This window comes from Myotis myotis, unplaced genomic scaffold, assembly GCF_014108235.1.
Source record: "Myotis myotis isolate mMyoMyo1 unplaced genomic scaffold, mMyoMyo1.p scaffold_m19_p_3, whole genome shotgun sequence".
Lineage (NCBI taxonomy): Eukaryota > Metazoa > Chordata > Mammalia > Chiroptera > Vespertilionidae > Myotis > Myotis myotis.
The window spans coordinates 166,922,178-166,934,741 of record NW_023416335.1 but is presented as its reverse complement, the minus strand read 5'-3'; the positions used below and the strand labels follow the sequence as shown (position 1 = coordinate 166,934,741).

At 40.1% G+C, this 12,564-nt stretch overlaps 1 protein-coding gene across 6 annotated transcripts in view; it reads right to left on the bottom strand.

Moving 5' to 3' along the window:
* Positions 1 to 12,564, bottom strand: part of SLC38A1 (solute carrier family 38 member 1) — a 74,979-nt gene that overhangs the window by 47,811 nt on the left and 14,604 nt on the right. For 3 of the 6 annotated variants that reach the window (XM_036298766.1, XM_036298764.1, XM_036298763.1), the window contains 2 exons: positions 9,001 to 9,115; positions 5,413 to 5,630 (listed from right to left, as the gene is read on the bottom strand). In XM_036298766.1, coding sequence (XP_036154659.1) covers positions 5,413 to 5,534 — 122 coding nt within the window. In that variant the 5' untranslated portion in view covers positions 5,535 to 5,630; positions 9,001 to 9,115. Of the gene's footprint in view, positions 1 to 5,412; positions 5,631 to 7,351; positions 7,542 to 9,000; positions 9,116 to 12,161; positions 12,243 to 12,564 lie in introns of those variants that run through there. The other 3 variants (XM_036298767.1, XM_036298769.1, XM_036298765.1) reach the window with 3 other exon arrangements.

The window sequence follows — 12,564 nt, the reverse complement described above, 5'->3', positions numbered from 1 at the left end:
GAGCTGCTGTACAGTGCTCTCAGCCCCTCAGCTCCTTCTTAAATGTGCCTGCCCATGCATTAGCAACTCAGAGGAACCTTTCGTAAACCGAATATGCATCTTCTGTTTAGGAATTAGGGAGTAGCTTAGGCTGCAGGGAAGTCAGGCTCAGTAAGAATGAAACAGTAAGAATGAATAAAGAAATCCTCTTTATTCTCTTTATGATATCTCCACTTTTTCTTCTCTTCAGTCTTTAAATCTCTGCTTTGTATTTCTGAAAACTTGTTTTAAACAAAATAAAACCAACCTTTTTAGTAATGGAAAAGTCCATTCAAAATAAGTAGGTCAAGCGGCTTATCACAAGTTTCTGCTATCTTACCATTTAAAAACATGCAATTGTGTGATAAAAACCACGACTTCTGGCAAAGAAACTGAGTTAAACTTCTCTTTATTTACTTAAAAATGGGCTATGGGAGAAGGTGCCTTTGACATGTGGTCTCAGGATGATAAAAGTATTATAAAAAGAGAGTTTTCACTGGGTTGGTCTGTACCCATAAAGAAGAATTCAATCAACTATTAGGTAGCAAATTGTTCTGAGAACAAAACCAAACAAAAACTTACAGTGGCTGTCATGGTGACCTTCAGTAGACAAAGCCTTCAAAAGGAGTAGGTGTGAAGGGAGGCTGAGCAATATAGAGCAGTTATTTAAAACCAAAAATAAACCAACATCAACAACAATCGAACAGGATGGGCTGTGCAATAGGAAGATATTCTTCCTAGTTTAATCTCTACCAATCAGATTCTTACTAGATTATAGTGTTCTATTTGAGGTTTCGTAACACAGAAAAGATCAATGGTTGTACTTAGATGACCTTTCCCAGTTCTTTCCCTGAAATTCTAACATTCTATAAAAAAGGAAAAGAGAACAGGAGGAAAGAAGCAAGTAACAAAGAGGCTGGAGGACATGTAAGATTTAAAGAAACAGCAGGCATTTAAAGAGAAGACTGAGAGGTAAGCAAAGCCTTTCTGGTTGAATAAACTCTACTGAAAATAGGAGAAATCTAGGTTGTAACAGGAGTTGTTAAAGCAAGGAAAGAATTTTCTGACATAAGAACTGATCATCAGAAGAAGAGATGGAATATTCCTTAACTTTTCAAGGATTCTCCCAAATGATATAAATTTAGTACATGAACTCTGAAGGATATACAGGGACGACAAAAAAAAAAAAAAAAAAAGGCTGATGTAGGGGGTAGTGACAAGAATTGCCCCAAATCCTTTTAAGAACAATTTTAACAAGGGACTCTCAAACTTTGTTAGATGCTGCCTGGGTCACAACAACAATAACCATGCAGAGAGATGAGAATAGTAAATAAATATGAAAATATGTGAATATTTGCTTAGATACAGTTAGGATAATCTATTAATATTCTAACAGCTTTAAAGCAGCAACAGTCAGCATTCATCCAGAACCTAAAACAATATTATTATTCCTTGATGTAGACAAGAAAGAAATGCTTGCCAAAGAAAGAGGATGCACTTTTATTGATAAAGACACATCTCACACTAAAAGGCTTACTGTTGCCAGACACTTGCCAAGTACCTTACATGGGTCTTCTCATCTATTTTCACAATAATTGTATTGATCAGTACTATTATTAGCTCCATTTTAGATAAATTAAGTAACTTGACCAAAGTAACATTACTAATAACAAAACCATTGAGCCAGGATTTGAACCTAAACTGGCTGATGGCAGAGCCTGAGTTCTTAACCTACAAGCAGGAATACATTTACTATTCCCCGACACGCCCAGGAAGTAAGGTATTTTTACTATCCCGGTTCTTACAGGGATGGACCTGAAGCTCAAAGGACAAGACCTATCGATAGAGCCAGGATTCAATACAAGTCCAAATTCAAACCACTTAACTACTGGCTCTCTCTTCTGTGTCTGCCTCTGTTTTTCTCTCTCATTTAACAAGTATTTTGTAATTTCCACTCTGTATCAGGCACTTTTATCTATCGTTTCAAGGTGCAAGAGACATAGAGGTGATTGAGATGATTCCTCCTGGCAGGAAGCTCACTTCTAGGGGAAGAGTCTAGAACAGGGGTGGGCAAACTTTTTGACTGGAGGGCCACAATGGGTTCTTAAACTGGACCGGAGGGCCGGAACAAAAGCATGGATGGAGTGTTTGTGTGAACTAATATAAATTCAAAGTAAACATCATTACATAAAAGGGTACGGTCTTTTTTTTCAATAGTTTTATTCATTTCAAATGGGCCAGATCCGGCCCATGGGCCATAGTTTGCCCACGGCTGGTCTAGAGCTTGCTACTCAAAGTGTGGTCCAGGGACCAGCAGTAAGGGTATTTATTACCTGGAAGCTTGCTAGAAATTAGAACCTCAGGCCCCTTCCTGATCTACTGAATCAGAATCTGCATTTTAGCAAGGTTTCCAGATATTTCCTATGCACATTAACATGTTAGCAAACTCCCACTACTCCACCACCACCACCCCAACCACACCACAAACAAACAAAAAATGTTAGCAGAACTGGTCTAGTGGGCATTTTGAAAGGTTTTGCTGTTCTAGGTATAGATTTCTAGGACTATAACCCAAAAATTATGAAATAAAACAACTGAACTGGAATAGGGGCAGTTGTTCTAATGCCCAAATGACTCTACTCTATTTTTGCCTAAACTTTAAAACATTATTCTAAGAATAGGGGAGTTTCCAGGCAAAGCTGTAAGCTAGATGCCAGGTGATCAAAGATCAATATTTGTTTTCAACATTTTTCTCTAGTTTCCTAAAAAAGAGGAACTGTTACATAGAAGTTCCCTGTTTCGGGGGCTCGTTCCCTTCGACGCATATAATTGAGCCTACCTTCCTCCCATCAATATGAAAAAGCTATAAGAAGAATGAAAGGTATTGCCCAGCTGGTGTGCTCAGAAATTGAGCATCAACTTATGAACTAGAAGGTCATGGTTCGATTCCCGGTCAGGACACATGCCCGGGTTTCGGGCTCAATCCCCAGTGTGGGGCGTGCAGGAGGCAATCAATGATTCTCCCTCATCATTGATGTTTCTGTCTTCCTCTCCCTCGAACTCTCCCCTCCTCTCTGAAATCAATAAACATATATTAAAAAAAACAAAAATGAGAGGTATTTAGGTATAGCTTTGGCAGCAATCATGGTGGAGATCCTGATTTTTATTTATCTTTTTGGCTTCTTGGCATATGTTGTTTTTAATTTTATTTGTCCTAAAGCCAAACTAAAGAAAGGCTCATGAACTGTGTCAGTGAAAGAGGGGAGATAAGATAAATGAAGAAATAAATGTATCACACCGCATGTGCAGTAAAGGAACCAAATTCTGCAAAAAAGTGGTCAACACCAACAGCAAACCTGCTGTACCAGCTCACTGCCTTTGTCACAGTCTCAGAAGATGTGAGTTCACTGGGCAAGGTGCCCAAGTCAGGGGTGAAAATGGTCATCACTCAAAAACTGAATATTGTTAGTAAATAAAACTCTTTAAGATCAAGTCCAGACTCTAAACTGAGTATTAGAATGATTCCCATTTTAAGGTCTTCAAGGTTTGCCTTGCTTTGGAATTGAAGCTGTGTTATAAAACCAAAGTGTCCTACTTGTGAAATGGTTGGGATCCCATGTACCATTAAGAGGAGGTCAGCAGTGACTGCAGAACAGTCCAGGAGTACAGAGCATAAATTAGAGTTTAACTGAACAAGCTAATGCCTGAGCATTATAAGCAGAGGCAGGCAGAGAGAGTAAAAAGACTAGGATTTCAGATGAACCTGTGTATGCCCTTAAGCAAGTTATTTTATTTCTCTGGGCTTCAATTTCCTTACTTGTACACAAAAATTTAAAAATTTCCTTATTTGCAAAATAATGCTTTGCATGATGCTTTTATAAGGATAAATGGCAATACATGTAAACACAGCTGGCAGTCAAGAAATGTTCATTATGCCCTGGCTGGTTTGGCTCGGTGGACAGAGCATCGGCCTGAGGACCAAAGGGTCCCAGGTTGGATTCCGGTCAAGGGCACATGCCCGGGTTGTGGGCTCGATCCCCAGTAGGGGGCATGCAGGAAGCAGCCGATCAATGATTCTCTCTCATCATTGATGTTTCTATCTCTCTCTCCCTCTCCCTTCCTCTCTGAAATCAATAAAAATATATTTAAAAGAAAAAGAAATGTTCATTATTATTAATAACTTGACTTAGAAAAGGTAAAAGAAGTAAACTTGAGTCCAACAATCAGAAATATCACAATACAGTAAATGATACTTGGGATTCTAATGAGGAAGTGTCTGGATGGAGACCTAACCACTAAGAACATTTAAGGAAGAGAAAAAGAAGAAGAGGCAGGGCTGAAACTTCTGAGTATGTATGTGTGAATGATAGCAGCTACCTATACTGGACTTCCACTTCTTTATGTACACACTACATCCGAATATAGAGCAAACTATTGGACATTATTCCCAATATGATGCCTGGCTAGGTGATGTATGCTGTCATCTCCCTCTACCCCAATTTCCTTCTGACAACCCCTCCACCCCAAGAAAAAAAGTGTAGCATCGTTGCTGTTCTAATAAGGAGACCCATACACTCCCCTCACTTCTCGTAGCCTTTTTAGAGGCATCATGCTTCAAACAAGCCACACCACTAGCTCCCAAGCTGGAGACCTTCCTGCTACAGGATCCATTCGGCCGGACTAAAACTCAGGAGGTCAGAGAATGCCCACATCATTAAAAACATAAAGACATTTGGCCCTACTCCTGGAAATTAAGAAACTCAGAACCCAAGAGTTGGACAGACATGCTGAGGTCAAAAGCTTCTAGGCCAGCACTCTTCCCACCTGCATCTCTATCTCCCCTCACTCATGGCATCTTTTCTTTTCCTTCTGCTACATGTACTATTTCTCTACTACAGTTTCTCATAGAGCCATCTGGGCTCAACTATAGTTTTTATTATTTAAAATCCATGTTGCAAATGATGCTTGTAATAGTGCATTTGTAGTTTTAACACAGGAACAGTGGCAAATGGGACTTTGACCATTTCTTGGTTAAAAATGTGGGCGAGGTCAGATGACTATAGGACACAGTCAGATGTGGGTTGCAGTGAAAGGCCAATAGTCTGTCTAATTCTAAGCACAGAGCTTCTGAAAAGTTAGGGCTGGTTGGGGGCCAATGTATTATACACTTTTATTAGACTCAATTGAAAGATTGGAAAGGATGAATAAATTGCTTTCCTATTTGATTCATCTGCTACTGCAGACTATGCCCAACAGATGTCAAATAAGAAATTCAAATTACATCTTCAAATGGAGCATAACTTTAGTAATGAATAATTCAAGAGAATAACTGAAAATCAGAATATTTTAGAGACAACTCTTTTACTGGATAGAAAGTGTTAGGAAAATTCTCACCTATTTATTTGACCATTTTCTACTTCAGTGAAGTCATTGGAATCATTGCTGATGTTGTCATCTTCGGGCACTGTCATGTTCTGCAACTCGGTTAATTCGAGTCCACTTTTGAAATGCATCATGTTTATAAAGTACCTGTAGTCAAAAACTTCGTCCAAATTCTCCTGTTCTGAGTGTATTTACAAGTGGATAGCAGCAAAAATGTAAGCTTGACACCCCTAAAATATAACACAGTGAAATATAGTTAAACATATGACTATAACCAACTGATTAAGACAGTTTAAGTAAACAAACAGTTAATGTACTGATAATGCAACTTTTACATTTTGCTACTCAAAGCGATCTTTGTATATCAAGTTAGAAAGGTTCTATATTTTATGCCTTTCATAAATCTCCCTCCATTTTTAACTATAAAATGAGTTATGTCCCACAATCTTTATGCTCACATTTATAGGAATACCATGTCAGCTGCAGGCAATATAGATACCGTTTTATAAAACAGTATGTTTAAAATGAAAGCAAGTTGGTTACTTGAATGTGTCAGCTCGTAGGACACACATATAGCTGGTTACAGACCACAGAGCCACAAATGCACCTCTGATTTAGCATTCCCAGTTGAATAAAAATGCAATAAATGGCATCAGGAGGGATCAACCACCCAACCCAGAGGTCAAATAGCAAAGGACAAATCTGTGTTTTGAAATTTAGCAGTTTATCCATCAACTGCAAGAGATTAATTCAATTTCTGCAATGAAATCACTCCATGTCAGGGAATTAGAGATTTAAAAATTCATACTCAGGGGATTTAGGTTAATCCATCTGAAACTACATTTCCTCATCAGAAACAAAAGATTTGCAGAGCTCACATTTTCCCCCATGTGAATGACTGGGATTTAAATTTCTGAGGGGTCACCAATAGTATACAAGGAGGAGACCAAGTTTCAGACACATAGCATCACAAATCAAAAAGCAGGTGGTGCCCTGCTTGGTTTGGCTCAGTGGTTAGAGGGTAAGCCCACACATTAAAAGGTCGCCAGTTCAGTTCCCAGTCAAGGGCAAGTATCTTGGTTGCTGGCGGGGTGGGTGTGGGAGGCAAACGATCGATGTGTCTCTCTCACATTAATGTTTCTCTCTTTCTGCCCCCCGCTTCCCTCCCTTCCACTCTGAAAATCAATTGAAAAAATATCCTCAGGTGAGAAATAAATAAATAAATAAATAAATAAAAATAAATTGGCAAGCGTGGCGAATGCAGTTTCAAAAGTAAGGCTTCCATATGTGCAGGATCCTCACCGGGAGAATCTCAGTGAGGTGATGGGGACCATGGAATGAAGCAGAATGTCAATGAAATTTTTTTTATCTCCAATGGTAATTGAATGACCTTTTTATATTTTTTCTGATCCCGAATTCCATAAGATGATTGCAGTTTAGTGTCAAAACACCAACGTGCCCATCTAACATCCTGCATATCTCAAGAAGCATTTGGTTAATTGATAATATGTTCAGGACCCATAGAAAGTACCCTAGAATGATATCTATCCAGGATTTTCTTCTTCTCCTCGTTCTCACACAGCCAGGCCACACATTACTCCTTTTTATTCACACAGCCTCCCATCTAGAATGAAACCTCCCCGGTCCCGGGATCCTTTACAACTTCCACAACATAGATACTTTCTAATACCTCAAGTTCCAGGAGCTTCACCTTCCTGCAGGCAGGGTCTCTCCTGGAGAGCAGGAAGCCGGGGCAGGGAGATGTGAGTTCCGTGAACTCCTGGTCTAAGCCCCACGTGGCAGCTCGGGGCTGCCTCTTCCAGCCAGGGTGGTAGTACGAGAGAGGGGCCACTTCTAATTGCTTTTAGTGCTTTCACACAGTAGCCAGGTTTACCCCCATCTTTACTTTTCAAAAGATGAACTGCGTTAAGACAACTGAACACCACCTTACCCCTTGGGCCCCCTTGATGAAAGCTGCACAAATGCACTGGCCGTCTCCTGTATGGCTCCCTCAGAGGCTACTGAAGTGATGCTACAGGGCTGGTAGGAAGTTGATTCAGTGGATGGAGTTTCCAGTCTGGATTAAGGAGCCCTTGGCTCTCCATAAACTGATAGGAAGCAGGACACTAGACAAAAGCTTTCTAAGGAAAGGAAAGGTTGACTAACCATAAATCGGGAGTCTACTGTTTGAACTTAAACTTTCATATCAATATATGTGTGTGTGCATGTGTTTATACAAATAACACACACACACCCATACCCATATACACATATATATCCTATATAATAAAAGGCTAATATGCAAATCGACTGATCACTATGATGCGCACTGACCACCAGGGGGCAGACACTCAACGCAGGAGCTGCGCTCTGGTGGTCAGTGCGCTTCCACAGGGGGAGCACTGCTCAGCCAGAAGCTGAGCTCAAGGCTGGCGAGTGCAGTGGCAGTGGCGGGAGCCTCTACCGCCTCCACAGTAGCACTAAGGATGTCCGACTGCCGGCTTAGGACCACTCCCCACCTAAGCTGTCAGTTGGACATCCCCCAAGGGCTCCTGGAATGCGAGAGGGTGCAGGCTGGTTCAAGGACACGCCCCCCCCCGAGTGCACGAATTTCATGCACTGGCCCTCTAGTGTGTGTGTGTGTGTATGTATATATACACACATAAAAGCAGTCATTTAAAAATGGACAAAAAGAGGAAAGAATAAGAAGAATACAGAAAATCCTGGCCACTAAAAATATGTCAGTATTGGGCAAATACCAATATCAAGTTAATCATATAGAATACTTTTCCCCCGCTTTGGCTTAAAGAGAATTTTTTTTTTCCTCGTAGTCTGAAAGCTAGCAATCCAAGATCAAGTCCACACCTCCTTCTGAGGCCCCTCTCTTTGGCTTGTAGATAGCTGCCTCCTTACTATGTCCTCACATGGTCTTTCCTCTGTCCATGTATAGTGTGTGCCCTAATCATTTTTTTTTTAAGGATAAATGTTTATTTTTGTGAAATAACGTATCTGAAATCTAATTATTCTTGAAAATGAAGACTGAAAAATGGGAAAAGTTAACAAAGTTAGTGACACTGTCACTACGGTTGAGGCCGCATGCAGAAAACACAATCCACTCACTGTTCATATTTATGGAGTGCCAGGTGAGGAAGGGATGTGAAAGTTTGGGAAAAGTCAGACTCAGGGGTCTGAGGCAGCATCACAGAAATGTCACATTTGCACTGGGTCTTGAAAAAGAAAAAAATATTTTTTCTGATCCTAAAACTAATACAGGTTCACTGTAGAGTCTTTAGAACAGACATTGTAAAAGAATCCCACCATCCCAAAATAGCCACTGCTGGATTTTCATGTCTTTCCTCTTTTCTTTCTTCTCTTTCTCCCTCTCTAGGTTCCCTCCTCCTCTCTCTATTTTATTTATAATTAGGATTTTAGACTTTTTTAAACCTATTTTTATGTAGCTTTATATTGTAAGCATTTTGAAGAAGTGCTTTTAAAAAACATACCAGTTCCTTATTAATAAATAATACAGGTTTTTGTATAAAAATTGTAAAAAACAAGTTTGCAAATAAAGAAGGAAACAAGTAAAAAGAAAAAAGTCACCTGTTATCTCAGCAAGCAGAGACGATCAGTGTATATATATTGGAGTATGACCTTCCAGGGTTTTTGTATGCACATAGAGATAGCGCCTGGTACACAGTAGGCACTCAGTAAATACCTGTCAAATGAAAAGAATGAATACAAATGAAAAAATATGTATACATTTCTAAAAATGGAAATCATACCATACAGTTTAAAAACATATTTTTCACTTAACAAGATATGGTCTCCTACACTGAGTTATGTCAGTAAACACAGGTCTACACAATTACTTCTAATGATTGTTTAGCCGCTTGACTATACCATAAATTGGTGGCCAACATGTTACTACTGGACAATTACACTGCTTGGTGGACAGAAGATTGACAGGCAGAGCTGAGGCGTGAGCTGAGACTTCTCAGTGAAGGAGAAGATAATCAATAGCACGGAGGCATGGGGTACAGGTGGAGTTCAAGAAACAAAAAATTATAGTGTCACTGAAAGATCAAAGCAATTATCAGACTATAAAACTAATTAAAAAGCTGAATGGGGTCATCATGTGAAGATCTTGATGTTAACACAACCATAATTACTCTCTCGACATTTATATTAGATAACAAATTACAATTTACTCAGCACAGACATTTCTGATCCTTCACTACATTATTATGTTGGTATGCTTATTGGCACATGTTATTAATACGATCAATGTAAAATATATAAACTTATTCTCTGCTCTTCATGGTGTTAGGTAGCAAAGGAGAGGATATACAAACTTGTCTGGCTTTACATGGCTTACAGCCTATTTAAACAAGCAACACCATCCCACATAAAGTGATAATATACCATAAAACACTTGCATGATAGAACCAAACTATATGGCAGAACAAAGAATAAGTCCAGAAGGATTTCAGAGACAGACATACATACATATGTACATACAGGAAGGAACAAAGGAAGGAGGGGTGGGAGGAAGGAGGGAGGCAGGAAAGGAAGGAAAGTAAATGGGACCTTGAGGAATCAGGTAAGGTTTTACAGTGTTAAGACCTGCACAATGTCTAAAACTAGATAGGATTTAGACTGGGGGATAGGAAAGGCATTTCTTGTACAGTACTGGGAACAGCATAGGCAAAGACACAGAGACCAAATGTGCACAGAACAGCCTTGTGAGCCCATTCAGATGAGCCCAGTTGGAGTAAGGAGAGCAAGATACTGTACATGTTTCTTGAGGAATAGGAGATTTACGGGAGCTGATGTAAAGATTCTACAGGGAAAACCAAACCAAGGAATGTAGTGTAACTTAAACATTGTTCAAAATTACTTTTGGGGATAAATAAGCTGAAATACAGTTTCAATTGCTAATATACTTTGTAGTGGATTGGTCCTCTCAAATATTTGCTCCCACTTCATTGTAGTCCAGTTCTACAGAGGATGGAGAATTGAAAACTATATTTTCCATGTCCCTTTGCAGCTTGGGTTCTAGATCTGATTTAGATTCCACCAATCAGAGGGCAAGGTGCTGGGGGCAAGGCATCCCTTTGGCTGGTCCAGTTCTATCAGATGAAGCAGACAGCACTGGAGCCAACAATTTGTGTCTATGGGTTCCTGATAATCAGATTGGCTCAAGTGATGTGTTCCTGGAACATGCAGTGGAGACAAGGAGGAACCAGCTTCCTGGTTTCCTGGTTTCCCAGCTTCCTGATGGAGGCACAGGTAGAAGTTTCCTTAGCAGGTCAGTTGAATGGTGGTATTCTGGTCATTATTCCGAGAGGCCTGGCCTAGACCTGCTGTGTCATTTCTTCTAACAATTTTATAGGCACTTAATTCCCTGTGTTAAATCCCTTTTGTTTAACACACACAGGAAGATGCCTGTTATACTAAACCCTGACTAATATTCATAATTTTATAATTTCTTCCCTTTTACATTTTTTATTATGGGAACTTTTAAACATATGTAAATGTGAACAGAATAGAATAATGAACCCCCAGGTACCAACTTCAACTATTATCAATTCAAGCCAGTCTGGCTGAAGTTTTACCCCCACTATCACATAGACTTATTTTAAAGCAGATTCCAGATATCCTATCTCTGTAAAAATTTAAGCACATATTTCTAAAAGGGAAAAACTATTTTTTCAAACAATATTGCCACATCACTATCAAAAATTTAAAAAATGACAAGAATTCTTTAATATCACTAAGTATCCAGTCACATTCACTTAGTTTTTAAATTATTATGAACCACTGTTTGTTTGTTTTTTATCCTGAAGAACCAATAAAATCACACCTCTTCGTGCCCAACTCCTGAGAAGCAATCCTGACAACCAGGGCAGTGGTTCTAAGGCCCATGGGGGTCCTGTTCTTCCTGCCATCTCTCCCAATAACTCACTGAGCCTCCTTACCCACGTGGGGTCTTTGAATCAACAGGCTCTTAGATGGTAATGGTAAGGATCTAAGAGCTGCTTTTCTGTATTTTGGAAATTCAAACAGGCTAAACAGGTTAACTAAAATGTCAGGTATGCTTGCTTTTGGCTAGATTGTATTAATGTGATGTGATAATCCTAGATTCTAACTGGCAATTTTATATATTTTCAAGTAATAAAAATGGAAAATGAATTAATACATTAACGATGTAGTCAAGACTCATAAAACAGTATAGTTAAGACCTGGATATTGCACTACATAGCAATTATACTTCAATTAAAATAAAAGCTTAAAGTGGCCACTCAAAATCTTTGAAAACCTGAGGCCCTTGGGAGGTGGGGGAATAATAAAAATGGCCTTTGGTGGTGAACAGGCTGGGAGCCAGGCAGCAATCTAAGAAGAAAAGGTGTTTTCTCTATCCTCACTCAAACCTCACAACGTAACCAGCACTAGTGATCTCAGGTGTGCTAGGAGCCTGTATCGCCATTTCATCTCTGCTGGCTTCCCCGACTTGTCAGTCACTCTCAGCTCTGTATCTGGAAAGTATCCGTGTCTAGAACTATGAACTACCACCTGCCCCTCCTCTCTTTACTGCCAACAGGCTGAACAACTTGCTCCTGGCCTCATCATTCCCCCGAAACCGCGCCCGACTGGCAAACTCTGGCTCCGCCATTTAGGAGCTGAGTGACCCCGGGCAAGTAGGTTAATGCCTCTTCGCCTCAGTTTCCTCTTCTGTAAAATTGAGATAAAGTAAGACCCACCTCGTACAGTCGTTATAATGATTCCACGATTGGGTCCATGTGCAGCACTTACAGCAGTGCCCGGCCTGGTTCTTTTTTTTTTTTTTTTTTTTTCAGAGAGGAAGGGAGAGGGAGAGAGAGATAGAAACATCAATGATGAGAGAGAATCATTGATTGGCTGCCTCCTGCACATCCCCTACTGGGGATCGAGCCCACAACCCAGGCATGTGCCCTTGGCCGGAATCGAACCTGGTACCCTTCAGTCCGTAGGCCGACGCTCTATCCACTGAGCCAAACCAGCCAGGGCCTGGCCTGGTTCTTGTAAGCTATGGTGACTATGGTGGCTACTCTTGCTACTACTTCCTAATCAAGACAAGAGGCCTTTTTTTCTCAGTCCACATGCTCTTCACTCCTTCCGGAGCAT